This window comes from Xenopus tropicalis, chromosome 9 (assembly GCF_000004195.4).
Source record: "Xenopus tropicalis strain Nigerian chromosome 9, UCB_Xtro_10.0, whole genome shotgun sequence".
Lineage (NCBI taxonomy): Eukaryota > Metazoa > Chordata > Amphibia > Anura > Pipidae > Xenopus > Xenopus tropicalis.
The window spans coordinates 4,505,269-4,531,812 of NC_030685.2; the positions used below are offsets into that span (position 1 = coordinate 4,505,269).

At 45.9% G+C, this 26,544-nt stretch overlaps 3 protein-coding genes across 3 annotated transcripts; all 3 read right to left on the reverse strand.

The window, feature by feature from the left end:
- Window positions 1-700: 700 nt before the first annotated feature.
- LOC116407553 (oocyte zinc finger protein XlCOF22-like) lies at window positions 701-19,661 on the reverse strand. The gene is made up of 2 exons (XM_031893003.1): window positions 19,511-19,661; window positions 701-2,881 (listed from the first exon to the last, which is right to left on the reverse strand). The coding sequence occupies exons 1-2, from the start codon at window positions 19,542-19,544 to the stop codon at window positions 834-836; spliced, it is 2,082 nt and encodes a 693-aa protein (XP_031748863.1). The 5' UTR covers window positions 19,545-19,661; the 3' UTR covers window positions 701-833.
- Window positions 10,204-12,976, reverse strand: LOC108648870 (gastrula zinc finger protein XlCGF53.1-like). Its single transcript, XM_018097428.2, has 6 exons — window positions 12,953-12,976; window positions 12,224-12,376; window positions 11,976-12,113; window positions 11,752-11,878; window positions 10,882-11,391; window positions 10,204-10,832 (listed from the first exon to the last, which is right to left on the reverse strand). The coding sequence occupies exons 2-6, from the start codon at window positions 12,338-12,340 to the stop codon at window positions 10,786-10,788; spliced, it is 939 nt and encodes a 312-aa protein (XP_017952917.2). The 5' UTR covers window positions 12,341-12,376; window positions 12,953-12,976; the 3' UTR covers window positions 10,204-10,785.
- On the reverse strand, window positions 17,384-19,504 carry LOC101733601 (gastrula zinc finger protein XlCGF28.1-like). Its single transcript, XM_031893050.1, has one exon. The coding sequence runs from the start codon at window positions 19,230-19,232 to the stop codon at window positions 17,934-17,936; it is 1,299 nt and encodes a 432-aa protein (XP_031748910.1). The 5' UTR covers window positions 19,233-19,504; the 3' UTR covers window positions 17,384-17,933.
- Window positions 19,662-26,544: the final 6,883 nt, after the last annotated feature.

Sequence of the window (26,544 nt, forward strand, 5' to 3'; positions counted from 1 at the left end):
CACCCAAAATGTGCTTATACTCGAGTCGGGTGCCATGGGTCCCTCTAGACTAGCACCCTCTCCTTTGTGTGCAAATTAGACCCCCTAGTGCCCTGGCCTAGGCTCCCACTAGCAATACTTATTTCCCCTTACATCCCTCCGGGACCGGGTCTGCTGCCAGTTTTCCAATGTGCAATAAGCGTGGGGTAGTACTCATATTGTTTTTGTTGACCCTCTTCTCCGCTTACAGAGCTAGTTTACTGTTTTTCTTTGAAATAAATATTGAAAAACATAGACCCCACTTATGCCTCAATTAATGTAATTTTATTGGTATTTATTTTGATTATTAAAACTTAGCAGTAGCGGCTGCATTTCCACCCTAGGCTTATACTCGAGTCAATAAGTTTTTCCAGTTTTCTTAGGTAAAATTAGGTACCTCTGCTTATAATCGGATCGGCTTATACTAGAGTATATACGGTAATAGGAATCTAATTACCAATGGCATAGATTCTGCTAGTAAAGAGAGAGTGGTGTTGGTAGTTGCTCTGGAAGTTTACTGGCTCACAGTTCTGTGTAATGATCTGTCTGATTGATATGTGGGCCACTTGGTCAAATCAGTTCAGTCAAGTCACAAAAGTGTGGCCTAATATGGGTATTGGATCCTGTATCTAGATGCCGACTACCCTAAAATATTAAAAGGGAAATAAACAGCCTCACACAAATGAATGTAAAACTGCAAATATAATTTTCTACCAAAGAGCAAAACTCACAATAAAAAGTTTACTAAAGATAAAGGATATGTTAACCAAAAGGAATCATAACTGATAGCATCACAACTGTATGTTACTCACTCATCACTGTGTATTATTATCAGACAATTGTTCAGTACAGGTGTATGGTTCCTTTCTATGTAATTGGCAATGGGCAATAAGCTGGCAACGACGCGCAAAACCTCTCCCACATTCAGTACAAGTGAATGGTTTCTCTCCTGTGTGAACTCTGAGATGTATGGTAAGTTGTGATAGATAGGCAAAACCTTTCCCGCATTCAGCACAAGAGTGTAGTTTGTCTCCTCTGTGAGCCTTGCGATGTATGCTAAGGTGGGAGCGACGTGCAAAACTTCTACCACATTCAGTACAAGTGAATGGTTTCTCTCCTGTGTGAACTCTGAGATGTTCGTTGAGGTGGGCGCGACGGCTAAAACATTTCCCACACTCAGTACAAGTGTACGGTCTCTCTCCTGTGTGAACTCTGACGTGTATTTTAAGTTCTGAGGGGGAGGTGAAACTTTTCTCACATTCCGAACATGAAAATAGTTTCTCAACCGAGTGAGTTTTCTGGTGCGCGTTGAGAAGCAACAGGTCTGTAAAACATTTCCCACACTCAGAACAAGAATACGGTCTCTCTCCTGTGGGAAGGTCTGAGACACATGGGAAGTGCTTATTCTCTGTGTGAGTTCTCAAATGAACTTTGAGGCTTGAGAGGTCTATAAAGTCTTTCCCACATACGAAACAGGAAAAAGGTCTCTCTCCAGTATGGATTCTGTGATGTACTTTAAGGTGTGATTGCCGCTTAAACTGTTTCCCGCATTCAGAACAGGAGAAAGGTCTGTCTTCTCTGTGGCTTGTTCGATGCGCAATAACATCTGAGTGAGATGTAAAATGTTCCCCACATCGAGAGCAGGTGAATGATTTCTCTCCTGTGTGCTTTCTTTTGTGTTCATTAAATTGTGCACGATATGAAAACCTTTTCCCACACATGAAACAGCAATAGGGTTTCTCCCCTGTGTGAGTTCTTCTATGTTCTGTGAGTTGTGTTGGACGAGCAAAACTTTTCCCACATTCAGAACAAGAGAACGGTTTCTCTCCCGTGTGAATTCTCTGATGTACAATAAATTGTGAATGACACTTAAAATCATTCTTACACACAGGACAGACAAATCTTTTTGGTCCTACGTGACTTTTCTGATGCTTGAGAAGGCCGCGCTTAGTAATATAATGTTTATGGCATTTAGAACAGTTATACGTCTCTGTGTTGGGAGTAAGTATATCTGTTCCCTGTATCTGTTCTGGAAGGGGATTAATGCTGCAATCTGATTGGTTTCCCTCTTTATATGAAGCTGCCTCCTCCTCTTTAATCCCATTGGCTGGTGGGAGCTGTTTCATTGGAGATATTTCGAGATTTCTGTCGGCTCCGTCAGCCCCAATCTTGCTTGGCTCATTATTATAACGTAATGTTCCTCCCAGATCAGCTGGAATCTCTCTCTTATCTTCATAATCACCATCTGGCAAAGAAACAAGCTTGGATTTCTCTGCTGTGTGCTTTCTTTTGTGTTCATTAAATTGTGCGCGATATGAAAACCTTTTCCCACACATGAAACAGCAATAGGGTTTCTCCCCTGTGTGAGTTCTTCTATGTTCTGTGAGTTGTGTTGGGCGTGCAAAACTTTTCCCACATTCAGAACAAGAGAACGGTTTCTCTCCCGTGTGAATTCTCTGATGTACAATAAGGTGTGAATGACACTTACAATCTTTCTTACACACAGAACAGACAAATCTTTTTGGTCCTATGTGACTTTTCTGATGATTGAGAAGGCCATGCATAGTAATATAATGTTTATGGCATTTAGAACAGTTATACGTCTCTGTGTTGGGAGTAAGTATATCTGTTCCCTGTCTCTGTTCTGTAAGGGGATTAATGCTGCAATCTGATTGGTTTCCCTCTTCCCATGAAGCAGTCTCCTCTTTAATCCCATTGGCTGGTGGGGGCTGCTCCAGTGGAGAAATTTCAGGGTTTGTGAGATTTCCTTCGGCACAAAAATCTGCTCCTTCAGCCCCAATCTTGCTTGGCTCATTATTATAACATAATGTTCCTCCCAGATCAGCTGGAATCTCTCTCTTATCTTCATATTCACCGTCTGGCAGAGATACAAGCATGAGAATTCATTATCAGGCCACTCTCAAACGCGTATGACACCGGGACGGGGAAACAAGGGGTTACATTCAGTCAGCTTACACACAGGTTAGACTAACATCAGACACCCCCAAACACACCACTGCCCCAAATAACTTTTCGCTGCCACCATCTATCATTAACAGGCAATAGAAATAGATCCCTGCTCTCTGCAACAGGTACTATTCCTAATACACAAACTGTATCACTCACTCTCTCTCACTGCAGTCAGGGTTAGCTTCCACTAAATCAACAAGCACTCTAGCAGCCAAAGGGTTAATTTACAGTCAAACACACTCTCCTGCTAGCAGTCAACTAGTTAATTAGCAGTTACACAGACAACTTTCCCTCTACTCACAGACAAGAAGTTAGTACATTTAGGCCCAAGCGTTCATACAAGCTACGTGAGATCTTCTTAGAGAAAAAGGTAAAAACTTATTAAATTGTATATTTAATATTACAAAAGTAAACAGTGCATATACGAAGATACTACAAAAAGAAAAACATATATGCAAAACAGTAAATACAATAAAAAGAGAATAAAACACACAGAAACCCTATGTACGTTACCAAGTAATTCCTTTGTGTCCCCCTGAGGAAAGAGTTGGAAACCTGGGCACACACCCCGACAGAATTGGGACCCCAGGTATGAGCTGTCAGTAACTGGGTATAGGGCAGTCCCTGTTTGGTATCACTGGGAAGCATGGGGCCTCCTCATAACCAATACCTGATTTATGAGGACGTGAACCTTGAAGCAATGGAGATATGGATCCTTTCTTATATTCCATATTTTCTTATAGCTGCTCCCCCTGCAGTTCTAGGTCCACAGTTCCCTTTTTTGATCAATAGATCCATAGAAACCAATTACCCCAGCTGGTCTGGCTCCGAATTGTTCGATAACCCAGATAAGTGTGTCACCTTCCCACAGTCCCTTGTTGCATATTTAATTAAGGGTCTCTGTTTGAGCCTGAGACTTGATGTTGGTGTTTAACCCTTTACAATCTTCAGTTCTCTCATTCTCTCAGTAGTGTCCTTAAGTCTCCCCATATTTCTCCTGTTCAGATGACCAGAGGCCCCATAGGGAAAAAAAAAAAAACGCTGAGCTCTGTAAAGAAAATTCCCATAATGCCACACTTCTGCACCAAGGCCAAGACTGCTGTACATAAGCAGTTTGTAAAACTATGAGGAAGCTTCTTGCTGTATGGCTCAGATCACACATTCCTAAGGAGGGGAGTAAGTTCTTAGCATTATTATAAGAGGGGGGAGCAGGAGAGAGGAGAGAGCTGAGCTCTGGCACAGGAGATAAAAGAGACAATAAATCCTTTTTCTTTTGATAGAGGACTCAGTACAGCATTTCAGTGAGCACTTATGGCTGTATTTACATAGACCTTTCTGATAAAGCTTACTGAGTTTTTACCTTTCCTTCTCCTTTTATAATTACCGTTACACACAGGGTTCTGATTTTTGGTGTCCTGCACGCATTACTCACCCAGTGGGCGGAGCTGCTGGGGCTCCTCCTCCTCCTTTATCCCCTCCCTGTAAAGGGCCTTGTTTCCTTTTATATACTCCCACTCCTCCAAGGAAAAATAGATGGAAACATCCTCACACCTTATGGCAACCTGGCACACACAATGTTACAGTCATCCCCCAGCCAGAGAAAGGGATTATCATACACTGTTACTAAACAATAAGGGGGGATTGGGGGGCCGCACCCACCTCTCCAGTCAGCAGCTGGATGATGTTGGAGATGAGTTCCAGGATCTTCTTGTCATTTTCCTTCTGTATGACGGAGCCAGGGGCATGCAGGGCCCCCAAACCCACAGTTGGGCTCTTCTTCTTAGGGATGACGTAGCCCTATGTATTGAGAGGGAGAGAGAATGATGAGTGTGTAACGCAGCAGAGAGACCCCCTTTGTACAGACAGACAGTCTCTTCTCACTGTGCCACTCACAGTGCCCCCCTCACCTCTCCAGTCAGCAGATAGATAATCTCCAGTGTGAGATTCAGGATTCTCTCCTTCCGCTCCTCATTTTTATCCTTCTTCCCCATCACTGGGTCACTCGCTTCCTCCCACATTCCCATTGGCTCCTTGTGGGAGGGACTGGCCTGGAAGTGCCCCTGGAATTAATGAGTGTAGATACTTGTGATTTTTTTGTAAACTATAAACACTTACTTTGTTGTTATTAAAGAAGATTTTAGCATGGGACATTCTCTCTTTTAGCATGCACATTCCTCCTATATTTAGGAGTATAATGCAAGTAAAAAGCAATCCCCAAACTCCCTGCAGCACTGACCCCCAGTCCCACAGCTCCCGCCGACCCCCAGTCCCACAGCTCCCACCGACCCCCAGTCCCACCGACTCCCAGTCCCACAGCTCCCACCGACCCCCAGTCCCACAGCTCCCACCGACCCCCAGTCCCACCGACCCCCTGTCCCACAGCTCCCACCGACCCCCAGCTCCCACAGCTTCCACCGACCCCCAGCTCCCACCGACCCCCAGTCCCACAGCTCCCACCGACCCCCAGTCCCACAGCTCCCACCGACCCCCAGTCCCACAGCTCCCACCGACCCCCAGTCCCACAGCTCCCACCGACCCCCAGTCCCACAGCTCCCACCGACCCCCAGTCCCCACCGACCCCCAGTCCCACCGACCCCCAGCTCCCACCGACCCCCAGTCCCACAGCTCCCACCGACCCCCAGTCCCACCGACCCCCAGTCCCACAGCTCCCACCGACCCCCACAGCTCCCACCGACCCCCAGTCCCACAGCTCCCACCGACCCCAGTCCCACCGACCCCCAGTCCCACAGCTCCCACCGACCCCCACAGCTCCCACCGACCCCAGTCCCACAGCTCCCACCGACCCCCAGTCCCACAGCTCCCACCGACCCCCAGTCCCACAGCTCCCACCGACCCCCAGTCCCACAGCTCCCACCGACCCCCAGTCCCCACCGACCCCCAGTCCCACCGACCCCCAGCTCCCACCGACCCCAGCTCCCACCGACCCCCAGTCCCACAGCTCCCACCGACCCCCAGTCCCACCGACCCCCAGTCCCCACAGCTCCCACCGACCCCCACAGCTCCCACCGACCCCCAGTCCCACTGACCCCCAGTCCCACAGCTCCCAGCAGGAGTAACCCCAGTCCCACCGACCCCCAGTCCCACAGCTCCCACCGACCCCCAGTCCCACCGACCCCCAGTCCCACAGCTCCCACCGACCCCCAGTCCCACCGACCCCCAGTCCCACAGCTCCCACGACCCCCAGTCCCACCGACCCCCAGTCCCACAGCTCCCAGCAGGAGTAACCCCAGTGCCACACACACAGCCCATAGTACAGGAGAGTGAGGGGGGTAAATGGCGGTCGGTCGGTGCCACACAAGGTAGGAATAAGGGAGGCAGCAGGGGATTTAGCAGCACATATGGGCTCAGTATATTGTGGGGGGTCAGTACCTACCTGTGCGGAAGTTCCCAGAGTTCCCTGCTCCGGCTACAAACCAATGGTCCCGGGGGGGACTCTATGAGATCTCTGATATAAAATTAAAAAAACTAATTCAGATTTAGTTTTAACCAGATATCCATGTGGATCCGTTCCTTTTGTCTGCAGTTAGAAAAATGTCCCCATCTCCTAACATCCTGTCCCTCCCCTCTGACCAGTAAGCCAGTCATGTCCTCTTTAACATTCTGCACCGCCCCTTTTAGGAAGCGACAGAAGCGTCACTGCCATTGACTGAGGTTTGAATGGGAGGCCACGCTTTGTGCTGTTTGCATTCTTTGTCCCGCCCTTTATTGTGATAGCCAATGAGTGAGTGTGTCCCACCCCTTTATGGTGACAGCCAATGAGTGAGTGTGTCCCGCCCTTTATGGTGATAGCCAATGAGTGAGTGTGCCCCGCCCCTTTATGGTGACAGCCAATGAGTGAGTGTGTCCCGCCCCTTTATGGTGACAGCCAATGAGTGAGTGTGTCCCGCCCCTCAAGCACAGTTATGGGCAGCGCTGTCTGTCTCCCCGGGCAAACAGAGCTGGGAAGCAGGAGCGGGTCAGGGTTGGTTGGCAGGGCACCCTGGGTACTAATGACGCTGTTTGCCCCACCCACTCTCTTTTCTTTCTTTTTTATTCAATGAATTACAGTGTTTTGCCTTCTCCCACCACACGCATAGCAGTTCCCTTTAGCAACTCCTTATCTATAGATATATCTATATTGTGCATGGTGCCTCAGTGGGTAGCAATTCTGCCTTGCAGTGCTGGGGGCCTGAGTTTGATTCCTACAGAAAAACGCAAAAAAAACAAAATTCTGGTGAATTATGACTTTTTAAAGAGTCAGATTTTTTTTTTCTGTTTCTACAAAACCTTCTGTTAAAACTCATCATTTTTAAAAGTCATAATTATGAGATTAAGAGTCATAATTCAATAGAATTTAGTTTTTTTTTTGGTGGCCCTAGTGCTTTTCTGTAGATTCCTGCCTTGGCATCTGAAGGGAAATTGTGTGATTAGACTGTGAGCTGCTGGGATAGCGACTGTATATATATTGTGCTATATAAATGGCCCAGGGTCCCACACTGCTTATGAAGTTACTAAAACGTACGTAACTTCCACAAGGATTGCCTACAAATATACGTAACTTGCCTAGAAACATAAGTACCTTGTGTATAAAGCAAAAGCCAATGCAGAGAAGCTTTGCAGGCACAAACCCCGCTGAGCCCCAGTGAATTAATAAACTGAAGGGAAATCCCACCGCCCCCAATGAACTGACTGACTTATTAGTCATTAATAGTGATGGTTGAAATGTTTTGCCAGGCATGGATTTGCGGCAAATTTCTGCGTTTCGCCATTGGCGGATTGTTTCGCGAAACGGATATAGTTACATATAGTTACATAGTTACATAGGGTTGAAAAAAGACCATTGTCCATCAAGTTCAACCCATCCGAGTAAACCCAGCACACAACCTATACTAACCAATCTATACACTCACATACATAAACTATATATATACAACCATTAATACTAACTGTAGGTATTAGTATCACAATAGCCTTGGATATTCTGATTGATCAAGAACTCATCCAGGCTCCTCTTAAAGGCATTAACAGAGTCTGCCATTACCCCATCACTAGGAAGGGCATTCCCCAACCCCCTCACTGCCCTCACCGTGAGGAACCCCCTACGCTGTCTATGAAGATTTTCATTCATCCAGGTCATGGTATATCTAGTATAAATAAATTTGAAGCAACTGGACTTGTTTAGTAATCATTGAAGACGTTTCACTACTCATCCGAGCAGCTTCTTCAGTTCAACTGACTGGTATGGGAAGTCCTCAGCATATATACTCTTCCACTAATCCAATCACAATGGCACTATGTACGCTGCTTCAAATGGAAGCTCCGTTCCTCTAATCTAAAGGGGTGACCTCTGGTGCGCTGATTGTTTTTATGGGAAAAAAGAACATCCCCTAACTGCCTATAATCCCCTCTAATGAAAAAATTAGCCGCGTAAAAATTCGCCACGCGTCCAAAAATTGTTGCGGGCGACAAAAGAATAGCCGTGGGCGACAAAAGAATAGCTGGGCGACAAAACAATAGCCGCGGGCGACAAAACAATAGCCGGGCGTCAAAAAAATAGCTGCGGCGACAAATTTTTTTGACACGTGACATTTTTACCGTTTCGTGAATCTTTCACTGTTTCGCGAATCTTTTCAATGATTCGTGAATTTTTCGGCGAAACGGGACAGATTCGCTCATCACTAGTCATTAATTATTCATTGTAGCTCATTATATGAACTGCTTATTATAGAGTAACATCTGGTTTTTGGGCCCCAAAGCAATATCATTGGGCCCCGACGCTTATGCAATGCTTATGTAATTACATATAAACTCCACTGACCCCCCCACCCCAATTACTGACTTATTACCACATTAATTATTTTTACTATTTTTATGAATTACTACTGACTGGTTATTGGGCCCCACAGCAAGATCATTGGGCCCCTATGCTTATATAACATGCAAAAACGTATGCAACTTCCAAGCAATGACAGCGCAGAGAAGGGGCAGGTAGGTAGGTGTGCTTGTGTTCATAGGGGGCCCCATATAAATAATGTATGGGGCCCCAAATTTTCTGATTGGAATGCTAAACCTTCTGCAGTCCATATATAGATGGGTGTGGGCCTGATCCTCTGTGGCACGGGTCGATGCACATGGGAAAATGGTGGAACGTGCGCGGAGGTTCCTATATGCTAAGCCAATTGGGTGCAATAACCGTCGTGTAATATAATACATATAGTACATACCTGCTGCTGTGGCTCCAGGGAGGGATTTTAAAGGGTCCGGGAAGCTCCTCCTTTTTAAACACAATAATATGAAACAAAACCAAAGAAATACTGAGGGGAAAGGGCCACTCCCAGGGCAGGCATGTTCTTCAGTCCCTGATTTGCCCCTCGCCCTGTCACCCACAGTAACAGCCCCCACCTTACAGCCAACCCTGCCATTAGAAAGCATGGGGGAAAGCAATAAACCCCCAGAAGCAGCAGAGTGTGGGTTTGGTTTTTATGCTATTAGCAGTTTTACATCAATGTCATGAATTTGTATCAGGAGAGCCCCCTTCTGTTCTGGCCAGCTGCCAGGGAATGATGTTACTAATGCAAGAAGTGTCTGCTGTAGCTTCTCTGCTCACTTTTCTTTCTCCTTGTCTGGTTCTTAAACTAAACAAACCAGGGAAGCGCTGAATCCAGGATTCGGTTTGGGATTCTGCTTTTTTCAGCAGGATTCGGATTCGACCAAATCCATGCTCCTGAACAAAACTAATCAGAATCCTTACAATCACGTGACTTTTTGTCATATAAACACAGAATTTGCCGCACTCTTGAGGGCGGTTCTTTTTAGCCATTCCATATCCAAATTTGCATATGCAAATTAGTATTTGGATTCGGTTCGGTATTTGCCCAAATCTTTTACTAAGGGTTTGGCCAAATCCGAAAATAGTGGATTGGGTGCATCCCTAGAACAAACTGACAGGTGAAACCACGCAGGGGAGTGTCACAAGATACTTCCATCATCCGTAACTTTTGGCAGCCAGCTGACCAGACAGGGAAGTAAACATTGTAAATTCAAGATATGAGCAGTGTGAAATGTTAATAGGAAAACTAAAAGAAATATGTATGTAAGCTGGGCAGCAATCTGAGCAATTTTTCAATACTTTGGGGCGTGTAGTTCCCCTTTAACAGTCTTTACACTTATTCCCTACAAAAGTGCAAAACTTAATATACAAAAACATGCAGCCTAAACCATTAAATGTTTATTAAAGATTAAGCATACTTTAACCAAAAGAAATCATAATTTAATGGCATAATTGTGTGTTACTCATCATTGTAGGTACAGTCACGGTCGGGGCAACCGGAACGACCACCTTTGCCCAGCACCCTCCGCCATGTGACAGTCGTTGGAGGTACCAAGTGGTGGCGAGGGTAAGAGAATATGGACTAGGGGTAGGAAGAAGAGTTACCTGCCTGGCACCCCCCTCATCGTTGTGACCTAGGTGCCTCTTCTGCATTCCCCTAGTTCCAACCCTGAGTAGTTACCTGAGTACAGTTACTACTGTGCAGAGCGAGATGTAGAATGCTGGGAATGATGCATAAAACATTTCTCACATTCAGTATGAGTGAATGGTTTCTCCCCTGTGTGAACTCCGAGATGCAGGGCAAAGCCTGTGCAACAGTTGCAGCATTTTCCTCGAGCGTTCTTATAAATCTTTCCCACATTCAGAACAAGAATACGGCGCCTCTCCCGTATGGGCTTTCCTGTGCAGAGTAAGTTGTGAGCGATGTTCAAAGTGTTTCCCACACAAAGTACAAGAGTAAAGTCTCTCTACTCGGTGACTTCTGCGATGCGCAATAAGGTTGGAGCGAGATGTAAAATGTTCCCCACAATGAAAGCAGGGAAAGGATTTGACTCCCCCGTGTATCCTGTAGTGCCTGTGGATTTGTGAATGATAGGAAAACCTTTCCCCACATACAGCGCAACAATACAGTTTCTCCCCTGTGTGAGTTGTTAGATGCTCAGTAAGATGCGCGCGACGAGCGAAACATTTCCCGCATTCAGAACAAGAATAAGGTTTCACTCCAATGTGGGTTTTGTGATGCCGGACAAGACTGGTCTTATTATTAAAGTGTTTATGGCACTCGGAACAGTTATACGTCTCTGTGTTGGGAGTAGGTGTGTCTGTTCCCTGTATCTGTTCTGTAAGTGGATTAATGCCACAATCTGATTGGTTTTCCCCTTCCCATAAAACCGCCTCCTCTTTAATCCCATTGGCCGGTGGGGGCTGTTCCGCTGGAGAAATTTCAGGGTTTGTGAGATTTCCGTCGGCACAAAAATCTGCTCCTTCAGCCCCAATCTTGCTTGGCTCATTATTATAACATAATGTTCCTCCCAGATCAGCTGGAATCTCTCTCTTATCTTCATATTCACCGTCTGGCAGAGATACAAGCATGAGAAATCATTATCACATTTTATACATATATGTAGGGATTCATTGTGTCAGGGAATGCAGGAATAGAAGGAGCAGCAGCGCAGGAACTGTCACCCCGACAGGCTCTGATACAGGATGAAAAGTCACATATAAATCCTTAATGTGGTGCTGAGTCCAATCTCACTGCGGCCCAAAAGCACAAATGGCAATGGTGCCGGCAGAGAAGGGAGACTGAGCAGCCTAGTGGGCTGATAGCTCCCCGATGCCTACAGCGCTCAGGATCAGCCGGTATCTGAGTGGGTCTGGCTGGTCCATTTCTATCCACAGGGGACATTTCTCCCAACCCCGGATAAATTACTCACCCAGTGGGCGGAGTTGCTGGGGCTCCTCCTCCTTTATCCCTTCCCTGTAAAGGGCCTTGTTTCCTTTTATATACTCCCACTCCTCCAAGGAAAAATAGATGGAAACATCCTCACACCTTATGGCAACCTGGCACACACAATGTTACAGTCATCCCCCAGCCAGAGAAAGGGATTATCATACACTGTTACTAAACAATAAGGGGGGATTGGGGGGCCGCACCCACCTCTCCAGTCAGCAGCTGGATGATGTTGGAGATGAGTTCCAGGATCTTCTTGTCATTTTCCTTCTGTATGACGGAGCCAGGGGCATGCAGGGCCCCCAAACCCACAGTTGGGCTCTTCTTCTTAGGGATGACGTAGCCCTATGTATTGAGAGGGAGAGAGAATGATGAGTGTGTAACGCAGCAGAGAGACCCCCTTTGTACAGACAGACAGTCTCTTCTCACTGTGCCACTCACAGTGCCCCCCTCACCTCTCCAGTCAGCAGATAGATAATCTCCAGTGTGAGATTCAGGATTCTCTCCTTCCGCTCCTCATTTTTATCCTTCTTCCCCATCACTGGGTCACTCGCTTCCTCCCACATTCCCATTGGCTCCTTTTGGGAGGGACTGGTCTGGAAGTGCCCCTGGAACAATTATATTAGTTGCTATTTAAGATTACAGAATTGGACACCGACCCCCAGTCCCACAGCTCCCACCGACCCCCAGTCCCACAGCTCCCACCGACCCCCAGTCCCACAGCTCCCACCGACCCCCAGTCCCACTGCTCCCACCGACCCCCAGTCCCACAGCTCCCACCGACCCCCAGTCCCACCGACCCCCAGTCCCACAGCTCCCACCGACCCCCAGTCCCACCGACCCCCAGTCCCACAGCTCCCACCGACCCCCAGTCCCACCGACCCCCAGTCCCACAGCTCCCACCGACCCCCAGTCCCACCGACCCCCAGTCCCACAGCTCCCACCGACCCCCAGTCCCACCGACCCCCAGTCCCACAGCTCCCACCGACCCCCAGTCCCACCGACCCCCAGTCCCACAGCTCCCAGCAGGAGTAACCCCAGTGCCACACACACAGCCCATAGTACAGGAGAGTGAGGGGGGTAAATGGCGGTCGGTCGGTGCCACACAAGGTAGGAATAAGGGAGGCAGCAGGGGATTTAGCAGCACATATGGGCTCAGTATATTGTGGGGGGTCAGTACCTACCTGTGCGGAAGTTCCCAGAGTTCCCTGCTTGCTGCTATCTGTGAGTTCTCCTCATGTACAATGTGTACATCTAGTTTTCACTCCAAGTTTAGTTAGAGCTCTGTAAATTCTTTTGAATTCTTTCTGATTCCTTTTGTCTGCAGGTAGAAAAATTACTCTCAACCCCTAATTCCATGTCCCACACATCAGTCCAATCATATGCTCTGCAGCAAGTTACCCAGCCCCTGTCAGGAAGTGACAAGCTACACTGACACTATCAGGCTTGGTTTGCAGGACACACTGGCTGCTACTGGCTGGCTTTGTCCCACCCCCCTCAGTGTTGGCCAATGAGTGAGTGTCTTTTCCCAGCCAGATACAGGCAGCCTCTCTCTCTCACTGGGAAGCAGGATCGGGTTAGTAAGGGACAGGGGCTGGATCTTAGGGCAACTGATTTCAAAATATTTCCTAAATGGCAGCGACTTCTTTTTCCCCACATAAATAATAACAAGTCCAACCCACAACCATTGTTTCCTATATTCCCTTCTTTACCCCTCACCAATAAATTGCTTACACTTATACATACCCCCCAGGACATATTTAAGAGCAAAGTAGATTGTATACAGAAAATCATTTTTCTCTTCTGCCTCTTTCCAGCTTTCAAATGGGGGTCACTGACCCCGGTAGCCAGAAACTATTGCTCTGTGAGGCTCCAGTTTTATTAAAGGAGACATATCCTATAAAAATTAAGAATGTACCAGGGAATTATACTCCTCTAGATATAGAAGGATTGTGCTTAAAGTTGTGTTTCTGACTGATTTATTGAGAAATTCCACAAAAACCCCACTAGCCCCGCCCATCTGTGCCACTTCCTGCTGGCTGAATTATCTCCCCCTCCTACTGTGCTTCTGGCAGGGACCGTTAGGACACGCCCACCCCTCATGTGAAACCCAGACAGGGACCTGAGAGGATCTATAGGGAGCTCCAATAAAGGGGCCATTGTTACAGATAGGGTTAATGTTTAGCCCAAAGGGAAACCAGCACCGGATATTATTCATAATTGCCTACAGGGTTAGGGGTTTATTCCATATATCTCCTTTAATATTATTTCTTTTTATTACTTATCTTTCTATGCAGGCCCTCTACAATTCATATTAGCATCTCTTGTTTAAACCACGGCCTGATTGGTAGGGTACATAGCAACCAGCAACCAGATAGCTGCTAAAATACCAAATGAAGAGGTGCTGAACAAAAAGCTAAATAACTGAAAAACCATAAAAAATGAAGGCCAATTTGCAAGTTGTCTCAGAATATCAACGTCTGCATCATATTAAAAGTTAATTGAAAGGTGAACTACCCCTTTAATCTTATTATGTTTCCCACATTCACAAGTAAAGTCTCTACTTTTTTCGCTTCTTTGATGTACAGTATGATCCGAGTGAGATATAAATATATAGGCATTTTGGTGTCTTTCCCAACAAAATTATATGGTATAAAGTATGCGGAAATCTGGCCAGCTGATATTTAAAATATAATTAATGCTAGGGTCTTGGGCTGGTATTGGGCAGGTTCCCTCGGTGCAGCGGCCATAGATACCCATTCCCCTCCCCACTGCACAACAACGTACACATGGAAACACTCAGTCTCACACACACCCACATACACAAACAAACACTATAGGTAAAAGTGAGGCAACTGAACAAAAAGGGAAAGTTCAAATATTTATTCAACTAAAAAATGAACAGATATGCCATTTCCTTATGTGGAAAAAGTAAGCATCCCCTTGGCTCAAATATTAGCATTAGCATTGCCTCTTATGGCAGAAACTGCCCCAGTAGCTGTGCCTGTCTGTCTGTCTGTCTCTGACTGGGAGACATGTTTTGTGTAATCAGCTACACAATGCTCGAGGCTTTTTCAGTTCACCCTCAACTGGAATGTTTTATTCCAGAAATATTTATTTCTCAAAGTCCACTTTGAGCTTCAGGGGCTGATTTACTAAGACACGAATTCCAACCGAATTGGAAAAATTCCGATTGGAAAACGAACATTTTGCGACTTTTTCGTATTTTTTGCGATTTTTTCGGCGACTTTAAGACTTTTCGGAAATTATCGCGACTTTTACGTTACCAATACGATTTGCGCGAAAAAACTCGAGTTTTTCGTAGCCATTCCAAATGTTGTGCAAAATCTGGCGATTTTTTCGTAGCGTTAAAACTTGCACGAAAAGTCGCGCCTTTTTTCATAGCGTTAACTTAAAAGGCGCGACGTTTCGTGCAAGTTTTAACGCTACGAAAAAAATGCGACTTTTCGCGCAAGTTTTAACACTACGAAAAAAATCGCCAGATTTTGCGCAACTTTCGGAATGGCTACCAAAAACTCGCGTTTTTTCACGCAAATCATATTGGTAACGAAAAAGTCGTGACAATTTTCCGAAAAAAATCGCAAAATACCGATCATTATGAAAAAAACGCAATCGGACGCATTCGGCCCGTTCGTGGGTTAGTAAATGTGCCCCTTAGTCTCAATGGTCTCAAGTTCTCCTCAAACTCCCTCTGGTTCAATGAAGAGTTCATAGTGGATTCTATAATGGGGCGCTGTACACACCCTCATGCAGCAAAGCCTAACCATAACATTTTCACCTCCATGCTTTACAGTTGGTATAAGGTTCTTCTGACAAAGAAGCTCAGTCTATGCTAACACATTGTTGCATAAGTCTATGTCTGGTCAGGGTCGGACTTGGCCGCCGGGACATCGGGAAAAATCCCGGTGGGCCCCAGCGGCCCAGACCCGACCCTTGCCAGCACTCCCCCTCCCGACCGCTCCTCCCCTGACGCGTCAAAATTGCACACTCGGGGGAGGACGTCGGGTGGGGGGCCCTGCGAGGGGGGTTAGGGGGGCCCCTGGGGGGGGTAGGAGATACGCTCAGCTGGGGGCACCTGTAGGGCCCCTGGGACGGGAGCCCCGGTGAGCCCTTAACCCCCCAGTCCGACCCTGTGTCTAGTCCTAGGTGTTCATGGGCAAAACTATTTTTTCCATATTTTTCTAATGGTAAACTAATGCACTTTGACACCAGTGGTGGGTACAACTACCTGTAGGTCGTGTAATTAAATTCTAGCGCCCTTTGATACTTCTTTCAGCATCTTTCCTTCTGCTCTCGGGTTGATCTTGCTGGGACAGCCTGGCCTATTCAATTTGGCAGCTTTATGAAATCTTCACTTATAGATGAGTGGAATGATCGATGTCCAGTTGTTTCAGGATATTTTTTTACCCTTTCTCAGACTGATAAGCATCTATAAGCTTCTTTTAAAAGGCCCCAGTGAGCCTCTTCAGTCGTGGCACTGACTTGAGAAACCAACTTGATCAGACAGGTTCCTCACGCTGTTCTAATCATTTGCACTTGACTCTAATTTTAGGGATTAAAGCTGGGGATAAGTGTTGGGATTTACTAAAAGTTGTACTAAATAAAAATGGTCATATTTGTTGTATCACCTGTATCGATATTGTAGATATGGCGATCACATCTGTTGAGTAAAAAATTGCCACGGGTTTACATATTTTTACACATGACTGTATGGAGCTGAGAGATCCCCAGGCAAATCCATAGGTGAGTGCAGCAGGGAAGAGCCATAAGCAGCAACAGAAAGGAGCTACAGGGGAACACACACAGAGCTCTCCTCCCCATTCCCTTCCTACAGCATTAATATTTTGAAATGTTGATCTATGACTAAGCACAAGGCTGATAGACTGACATGCCTAGATAGTTAGGCAGAAGACCCTTACCTACCCGCTCCAACCTAAACCCTACTCGACCTGGCAAACCCTCTCTATTTATAGACCCACGCCTGACCAGTCCATCTCTGACATCACGAAAGGGATGGGCGGGGCAGGCACGCGATTATAAATTGAAGGAGCCAGAAGCTGACAGTCTAAGGTCACAGGTGGGGAGGGCGGAAGGAAGCATTCAACCCGAAGGCGCCTACAACCTGCCAATGGTGTCATCCCAACCCACCCAACCAGTGGGTTTAGGCTGGGTCACACATCAATATTAGGTAGTATAGTGGAAATAATAATAATTTGCACAACTTTTTTCGTACTTGTGTGACAAAATCGTATTTGTCGCGCCGAGTAGGAAAGTTTCAAATTCATTCAAGCTTCGATATCGTGACTTTCCTTGGGCCAGGTAGGAGCTGCAGAGTGCCATTGAGCCCTATGGGAGACTTTCCTTGGGCCGGGTTGGAGCTGCAGAGTGCCATTGAGCCCTATGGGAGACTTTCCTTGGGCCGGGTTGGAGCTGCAGAGTGCCATTGAGCCCTATGGGAGACTTTCCTTGGGCCGGGTTGGAGCTGCAGAGTGCCATTGAGCCCTATGGGAGACTTTCCTTGGGCCGGGTTGGAGCTGCAGAGTGCCATTGAGCCCTATGGGAGGCTTCCAAAATCATGCACTGAAGGTTCAGAGTCAGAAAGGTTTTCCCGCAGTTTACGATCGTAACATTTTGTGAGTATCGGATTGCCAATTGCAAACGATCGTTTCAATCCGGAAATTTCGGATAGTAAGTACGAGATCTTCGTATTCAAACGAACTGAATTTTCGTGACTTTCGCAATCATCAGAAAATATTGGATTTCATGATTCAGATTCGTACTTTGATGAATGTGGCCCTATGACTATGCCTTGGGGGAAAATTAGCAGACTTGCAGACACCTAACCCATGGGCATACCCCTGTGCACTGTCTAGTGGAAAAACTCAAATATGAAAATATAAAGAAAAATATATGTAAATTGTAAAGTACTCAAACAAGTGTTAAGTTCCCCTTGAACTATCCTCATACTCAGAATCACCACATACCCTACTAACGGGCAAAATTCACAATGAAAAATAAGCATTGCAAAAGTACAGAACATTAAGCATACATTAACCAAAAGGAATCATAGCTCAGTAGCATCATAGTTCTATGTTACCCACTCATCACTGTATAGGTACAGTTATTACCAGAAACGGTTTCATCTCACGTGTGTGAATGGGAATGTGCTGTGAGCTGGAAACGATGAGCAAAACATTTCCCACATTCAGGGCAAGTGAATGGTTTCTCCCCTGTGTGAAATCGGAGATGTACGTTAAGGTGCGAACGGCGGGTGAAACCTTTCCCACATTCAGTGCAAGTGTAGGGTTTCTCCCCTGTGTGAACTCTGAGATGTACGGTGAGGTGTGAACGATAGGTGAAACTTTTCTCACATTCAGTACAGGAAAATGGTTTCTCTCCCGTGTGAAATTTTTTATGGATTCTAAGGCCTGCTCGATTGCTGAAACATTTCCCACATTCAGAACAGGAAAATGGTTTCTCCCCTGTGTGAATTGTTTGATGCACATTTAGACTTGAGCGCTCAGTAAAACTCTTCCCACATTCGGAACAAGAAAATGGTTTCTCCCCTGTGTGAATTCTCTCATGTACTGTAAGGTGCGAGTTCTTTTTAAAACATTTCCCGCACTCGGAACAACGAAACGGTCTCTCGTCTATGTGACTCCTGTGATGCACATTAAGGTCTGAGATACATGCAAAATGTTTCCCACACTGAGAGCAAGGAAATGGTCTTTCTGTTCTGTGAACGCTTAGATGTCTATCAAGATCGGAACGACGAGCAAAACTTTTCTCACAGTGGGAACAGGGAAATGGTTTTTCCCCTGTGTGAGTTCTCAAATGTACACTGAGGGTCGACCGTTCTTTAAAATCTTTCCCACATTCGGAACAAGAATAAAGTGCCTCTCCGGTATGGATTCTCTTATGTACAGTAAGTTGTGAGTGATGTTTGAACTGTTTCCCACATTCAAAACAAGAGAATAGTCTCTCTACTCTGTGACTTCTTCGATGTACTACAAGGTCAGAGTGAGACGTAAAATGTTTCCCACATTGAGAACAAGTGCATGGTTTCTCTCCTGTGTGAATTCTGTAGTGTCTATTTAAGTCTGAAGGATATGAAAAACATCTCCCACATTCAGAACAAGAGAACGGTTTCTCACCTGTGTGACTCCTCTGATGTACAATAAGATCTGAATACCAAGCAAAACGTTTCTCACACACAGAACAGACAAATGGTTTTATCCCTGTGTGAGTTTTCTCATGCTTGAGAAGACCGGCCTTAGTTCTAAAGTGTTTTTGGCACTCAGAACAGTTATACATCTCCGTGTTGGGAGTAGGTGTATCTTTTCCTTGGATCTCATCTTTAAGTGGATTAATGCTGCAATCTGATTGGTCGTTACATAAAGCTGCTTCCTCTTTAATTGGATTTGATACATCACTGTCTAACATTCTAGGATTTAGACTGCATCCTATGATTGGGGCAGATGTAATGGTTTCCTGTATTGATTCAGACACAGTAATAATTCTAAAATCAGACAATTTTCCTTCTTCCCATGAAGATGGTTCCTCTTTAATCCCATTGGCTGGTGAGGGCTGTTCCGCTGAAGAATTTTCAGGGTTTGTGAGATTTCCGTCGGCACAAAAATCTGCTCCTTCAGCCCCAATCTTGCTTGGCTCCTTATTATAACATAATGTTCCTCCCAGATCAGCTGGAATCTCTCTCTTATCTTCATATTCACCGTCTGGCAGAGATACAAGCATGAGAAATCATTATCACATTTTATACATATATGTAGGGATTCATTGTGTCAGGGAATGCAGGAATAGAAGGAGCAGCAGCGCAGGAACCCCGACAGGCTCTGATACAGGATGAAAAGTCACAGGAGTCACACGGGATTCTGATATTTTGTACCCATTACATACCTAGTGGGAAGAGCTTCTGGGGCTCCTCCTCCTTTATCCCTTCTGTGATTATGGCACTGTCTTTATTCAAGTTCTCCTGCTCCTGCAACAACAAATGGAAACATCCTCACACCTTATGGCAACCTGGCACACACAATGTTACAGTCATCCCCCAGCCAGAGAAAGGGATTATCATACACTGTTACTAAACAATAAGGGGGGATTGGGGGGCCGCACCCACCTCTCCAGTCAGCAGCTGGATGATGTTGGAGATGAGTTCCAGGATCTTCTTGTCATTTTCCTTCTGTATGACGGAGCCAGGGGCATGCAGGGCCCCCAAACCCACAGTTGGGCTCTTCTTCTTAGGGATGACGTAGCCCTATGTATTGAGAGGGAGAGAGAATGATGAGTGTGTAACGCAGCAGAGAGACCCCCTTTGTACAGACAGACAGTCTCTTCTCACTGTGCCACTCACAGTGCCCCCCTCACCTCTCCAGTCAGCAGATAGATAATCTCCAGTGTGAGATTCAGGATTCTCTCCTTCCGCTCCTCATTTTTATCCTTCTTCCCCATCACTGGGTCATTCGCTTCCTCACACATTCCCATTGGCTACCCTAGCACTGCATGTTAATCTCTGTCCCAGTGTTGTCAGAAAAGGGGAGGTGTTATAACTTGGAGGATGCGAAGAAAAAGGAGCGGGCAACTTCAGTGTCTTCAAACAGGCTGCTGCATTACATTACAGGGAAGAGAAAGGGTCAGAGACTGACAACACTGAACCCCAGTCCCACCGCTCCCACCGACCCCCAGTCCCATAGACTCCCAGTCCCACAGCTCCCACCGACCCCCAGTCCCACAGCCCGCCGACCCCCAGTCCCACAGCTCCCGCCGACCCCCAGTCCCACAGCTCCCGCCGACCCCCAGTCCCACAGCTCCACCGACCCCAGTCCCACAGCTCCCACCGACCCCAGTCCACAGCTCCACCGACCCCCAGTCCCACAGCTCCCGCCGACCCCAGTCCCACAGCTCCCGCGACCCCCAGTCCTACCGACCCCAGTCCCACCGACCCCCAGTCCCACAGCTCCCACCGACCCCCAGTCCCACAGCTCCCACCGACCCCCAGTCCCACAGCTCCCCGACCCCAGTCACAGCTCCCACCGAACCCCAGTCCCACAGCTCCCACCGACCCCCAGTCCCACAGCTTCCACCGACCCCCAGTTCCACAGCTCCCACCGACCCCCAGTCCCACAGCTCCCACCGACCCCCAGTCCCACAGCTCCCACCGACCCCCAGTCCCACAGCTCCCACCGACCCCCAGTCCCACAGCTTCCACCAACCCCCAGTCCCACAGCTCCCACCGACCCCCAGTCCCACAGCTCCCACCGACCCCCAGTCCCACAGCTCCCAGCAGGAGTAACCCCAGTGCCACACACACAGCCCATAGTACAGGAGAGTGAGGGGGGTAAATGGCGGTCGGTCGGTGCCACACAAGGTAGGAATAAGGGAGGCAGCAGGGGATTTAGCAGCACATATGGGCTCAGTATATTGTGGGGGGTCAGTACCTACCTGTGCGGAAGTTCCCAGAGTTCCCTGCTCCGGCTACAAACCAATGGTCCCGGGGGCTTGGGAGGTGGGAGTGAGAGCTGCTCAGTAAGGGATGGGAGACAATTCCCTACATATCTATGTACCGCACAGATATCTCCCAGCTCCCCTCACCCACACTGTATCAATCTACTGTATATCCCAGGGTTAATCAGATAACAGCGGACTCATATTAAGTAAATGCGACTGATTTATTTTTCGTGCGGTTATAAAAATTACCCTCAGTCCCTAACGCCACGTCCCACCCCTCTGACTATTCAGCCAATCATGTTCTCTACATCTTTCTGCCTGTCAGGCGCAGCTTCTCCACAGACACTCAAACGTTGTTCGCAAGGGCACAGAAATGCTAGTAGCTGTTCGTCCCGCCCTGTTACCTTGTAGCCAATAAATGCGTGTGCCCCGCCCCCTTATCTTTTAACCAATAAATGAGTGTGTCCCGCCCAGTCTAACGCAGCTAGAGGCAGGGCAGGATTTTTACCTCAGTGAGGTAGAGCTGGGAAGCAGGGGCGGGTCAGTAAGGGATGGAGGCTGCTCAGGCACTGTCGGGTTTGGTTGGCAGGACACACTGGGCTTTCTCATCTCTTATCTTTTCCTGTCAGAGACACAGCAGCTGACTGACAAGTCCCACACAGCAGTATGTATGTACAACTTTATAAAGCGCCCCAAGCAGCGCTGTACAGTCTTACAATATACACAATTACACACAGGGAGGGCAAGTGTTATAATAAACACAATAAATAAGTATAAATACTCAGGGAGTAAGTGCCATGGGGTATGAGACACAGTAGGAAGGAGGTCCCTGCCCCGTAGAGCTTACAATCTAAGTGGCTGTAATGTACATTACAGGCTATAGAATACGGCACACAGGTAGTATTCCCCCAGGCAGGGAATATTAAGAATCCCAGGATGCTCTTCCTTTTTGATTCGTTTCCTGCCCAAGAAGGTATGTATGTATGTATGTATATGTTTATTTATAAAGTGCTACTTATGTACCCAGCGCTGTACAGTAGAATACATTAACCTTTTTAGTGCCACAGGACGTAGAATCTACGTCCTGGGTACTAAAGGACCTAAGTGCCACAGAACGTAGATTCTACGTCCTGGGGCACTTCCGGGTTTGGGAGCGGAGAAGCGGCTTTTCAAGCCGCTCCTTCGCTCCCCGCTCGTTCCCCAGCCTCCAGACAACAGTCAGAGGTGGGGAACGAGTGGCCCCTGGGGCGCGATCGCCCAGGGGCCACATAAGAAAAGGCAGGCACGTGAAATCCATTCCTGGATTTCACGATCGCCTTCTGCCTTTCTCTGCTCCCCCCCCTGCTGGCCCCCCTCCTTCCTGCTGCTGATACTCACTGCCGGATCGGCTGCGTGTGTGTCTCCCTGCTGATCCACGATCTCCTACACAGGTAAGTGGCAAAAACACACAAAAACAAACATACACACACATAATACACTAATAATACACTAATACACACTTATACTCACATTTACACACAAACACATACATTTTAGGGGAGTTGGGAGATTTCAAACATTCACAACACTTACACTTACACACACTTACTTGCATACATGCACACAAAACACATTTTACCTAATGTACACACACACTTACACACTTATGTAATTTTGTAATTTTTTTTTTTTTTCTAATCGCATCGTTTTTATTCCTGCCTGAAAAAAATGTTTTATTGCCATTGCGGATAGTGTATCGCTAACCGCACTGCGCAATATCTTTTGTGTATTATTTTGGTGTTTCTACTACATTTTCTGTGATTTTGGTGGATTTTGGGGTATTTTACTGCATGTTTAGCCATTTTATAGCATTTTCAGTTATGCATAGTTCTTGTTCGCTTGATTTTCAGAAATGTCACAAAAACCGTTCTGTTTAGCATAGCTTTGTAGTTTGTAGTAGAAAGTTTTATTTACCCATTTTTGTTTTGTCAGAATGTGTACTTTCGGAAAATATATGGTTTTCTAGGGTCTCCTTACTGTTAGGTGGGTCGTATGGCACATAATACACATACCGGGTGCAAAAACTGCATGAGCCGAAGCATCTTATGTGAAAATTCATATGCACTATTTCTACTTGGGTGCCCCTGTACCCCACATAGTTTGGTAAATCTATGCATATAGGGCATCAAACTGTTCAGTAGACCCCTGGCGTTCATATTTAGAATGTTTTATGTTGATACGGTACAAAATGTGGGGGTAAATAATGGGGTAAAATGCAAGCTTTGTGACAATTTTCAGGAAATGTCATAAAAACCGTTCTGTTTAGCATAGCTTTGTAGTTTGGTAGTTTGTAGTAGAAAGATGTATGTACCCATTTTTGTTTTGTCAGAATGTGTACTTTCGGAAAATATATGGTTTTCTAGGGTCTCCTTACTGTTAGGGGGTCGTATGGCACATAATACACATACCGGGTGCAAAAACTGCATGAGCCGAAGCATCTTATGTGAAAATTCATATGCACTATTTTTACTTGGGTGCCCCTGTACCCCACATAGTTTGGTAAATCTATGCATATAGGGCATCAAACTGTTCAGTAGACCCCTGGCATTCATATTTAGAATGTTTATGTTGATATGGTACAAAATGTGGGGGTACATAATGGGGTAAAATGCAAGCTTTGTGACAATTTTCAGAAATGTCATAAAAACCGTTCTGTTTAGCATAGCTTTGTAGTTTGGTAGTTTGCAGTAGAAAGATGTATTTACCCATTTTTGTTTTGTCAGAATGTGTACTTTCGGAAAATATATGGTTTTCTAGGGTCTCCTTACTGTTAGGTGGTCGTATGGCACATAATACACATACCGGGTGCAAAAACTGCATGAGCCGAAGCATCTTATGTGAAAATTCATATGCACTATTTTTACTTGGGTGCCCCTGTACCCCACATAGTTTGGTAAATCTATGCATATAGGGCATCAAACTGTTCAGTAGACCCCTGGCGTTTATATTTAGAATGTTTTATGTTGATACGGTACAAAATGTGGGGGTACATAATGGGGTAAAATGCAAGCTTTGTGACAATTTTCAGAAATGTCATAAAAACCGTTCTGTTTAGCATAGCTTTGTAGTTTGGTAGTTTGTAGTAGAAAGATGTATTTACCCATTTTTTGTTTTGTCAGAATGTGTACTTTCGGAAAATATATGGTTTTCTAGGGTCTCCTTACTGTTAGGTGGTCGTATGGCACATAATACACATACCGGGTGCAAAAACTGCATGAGCCGAAGCATCGTATGTGAAAATTCATATGCACTATTTCTACTTGGGTGCCCCTGTACCCCACATAGTTTGGTAAATCTATGCATATAGGGCATCAAACTGTTCAGTAGACCCCTGGCGTTTATATTTAGAATGTTTTATGTTGATACGGTACAAAATGTGGGGGTACATAATGGGGTAAAATGCAAGCTTTGTGACAATTTTCAGAAATGTCATAAAAAACCGTTCTGTTTAGCATAGCTTTGTAGTTTGGTAGTTTGTAGTAGAAAGATGTATGTACCCATTTTTGTTTTGTCAGAATGTGTACTTTCGGAAAATATATGGTTTTCTAGGGTTTCCTTACTGTTAGGGGGTCGTATGGCACATAATACACATACGGGGTGCAAAAACTGCATGAGCCGAAGCATCTTATGTGAAAATTCATATGCACTATTTTTACTTGGGTGCCCCTGTACCCCACATAGTTTGGTAAATCTATGCATATAGGGCATCAAACTGTTCAGTAGACCCCTGGCGTTCATATTTAGAATGTTATATGTTGATACGGTACAAAATGTGGGGGTACATAATGGGGTAAAATGCAAGCTTTGTGACAATTTTCAGAAATGTCAAAAAATCTTTCTGTTTAGCATAGCTTTGTAGTTTGGTAGTTTGCAGTAGAAAGATGTATTTACCCATTTTTGTTTTGTCAGATTGTGTACTTTCGGAAAATGTATAGTTTTCTAGGGTCTCCTTACTGTTAGGGGGTCTTATGCCGCATAATGCACATGCCGGTAGCTTATATTGCAGTGTATACACTTTGTATGCACTAACTTCTTTTGGGGTCTCTAAATGCCAGATACATCGGTGATCCTACGCACAATGGGCATCAAACTGTTCAGCGGACCCTTGGCTTTCATATTTAGGGTCTGTTCTTTTGGTACCTAATGTTATGTGGGAGATAAGGTGCTTGAAAGTGGAAGATTTGATGTGTTTTTCAGGTATTTCACCAAAACTAGCAATTTTGGGAAAGCACTGCGACTCTGTAGTTTGGAGTAGAAAGACATGGGTACCAATTTTGAATTCGCCCGAATGTGTACTTTCCAAAAATATATGGTTTTGGGGGGTCAATGTATTTTTTTGTGTTTTTACCCCACAGAAAATGCAGTAAACGTGTTGAATTTTCAGTAGCTAAAGAGACCTCTGGGGCAATCTCTATGCACTAACTTCCTTATGGGTCTCTAAATGCCAGATACAGTGCTGATCCTATGCACAATGGGCATCAAACTGTTTCAGCGGACCCTTGGCTTTCATATTTAGGGTGTGTTTTCTTGGTACCTAATGTTATGTGGGAGATAAGGTGCTTGAAAGTGGAAGATTTGATGTGTTTTTCAGGTATTTCACCAAAACTAGCAATTTTGGGAAAGCACTGCGACTCTGTAGTTTGGAGTAGAAAGGACATGGGTACCAATTTTGAATTCGCGCCGAATGTGTACTTTCCAAAAATATATGGTTTTGGGGGGTCAATGTATTTTTTTGTGTTTTTACCCCACAGAAAATGCAGTAAATGTGTTGAATTTTCAGTAGCTAAAGAGATCTCCTGGGTAATTTGTATGCACTAACTTCCTTATGGGGTCTCTAAATGCCACATACATTGGTGATCCTATGCACAATGGGCATGAAACTGTTCAGCGGACCCTTGGCTTTCATATTTAGGGTGTGTTCTTTTGGTACCTAATGTTATGTGGGAGATAAGGTGCTTGAAAGTCGAAGATTTGATGTGTTTTTCAGGTATTTCACCAAAACTTGCAATTTTGGGAAAGCACTGCGACTCTGTAGTTTAGAGTAGAAAGACATGGGTACCAATTTTGAATTCGCCCGAATGTGTACTTTCCAAAAATATATGGTTTTGGGGGGTCAAAGTATTTTTTTGTGTTTTTACCCCACAGAAAATGCAGTAAACGTGTTGAATTTTCAGTAGCTAAAGAGACCCCTGGGGCAATCTCTATGCACTGACGTCCTTATGGGGTCTCTAAATGCCAGATACAGTGCTGA

Coding starts and splice junctions, on each gene's coding strand:
- LOC108648870 (XM_018097428.2), bottom strand. CDS start 12,340: ATGGGAATGTGGGAGGAAGCGAGTGACCCAGTGATGGGGAAGAAGGAT. Junction 12,114..12,223: donor TCTATCTGCTGACTGGAGAG/GTGAGGGGGGCA, acceptor CTCAATACATAG/GGCTACGTCATCCCTAAGAA. Junction 10,833..10,881: donor AATCCACAGGCACTACAGGA/TACACGGGGGAG, acceptor TGGGGAACATTT/TACATCTCGCTCCAACCTTA.
- LOC101733601 (XM_031893050.1), bottom strand. CDS start 19,232: ATGTTAGACAGTGATGTATCAAATCCAATTAAAGAGGAAGCAGCTTTA.
- LOC116407553 (XM_031893003.1), bottom strand. CDS start 19,544: ATGCTTGTATCTCTGCCAGACGGTGAATATGAAG. Junction 2,882..19,510: donor GCCAGACGGTGAATATGAAG/ATAAGAGAGAGA, acceptor GTGAATATGAAG/ATAAGAGAGAGATTCCAGCT.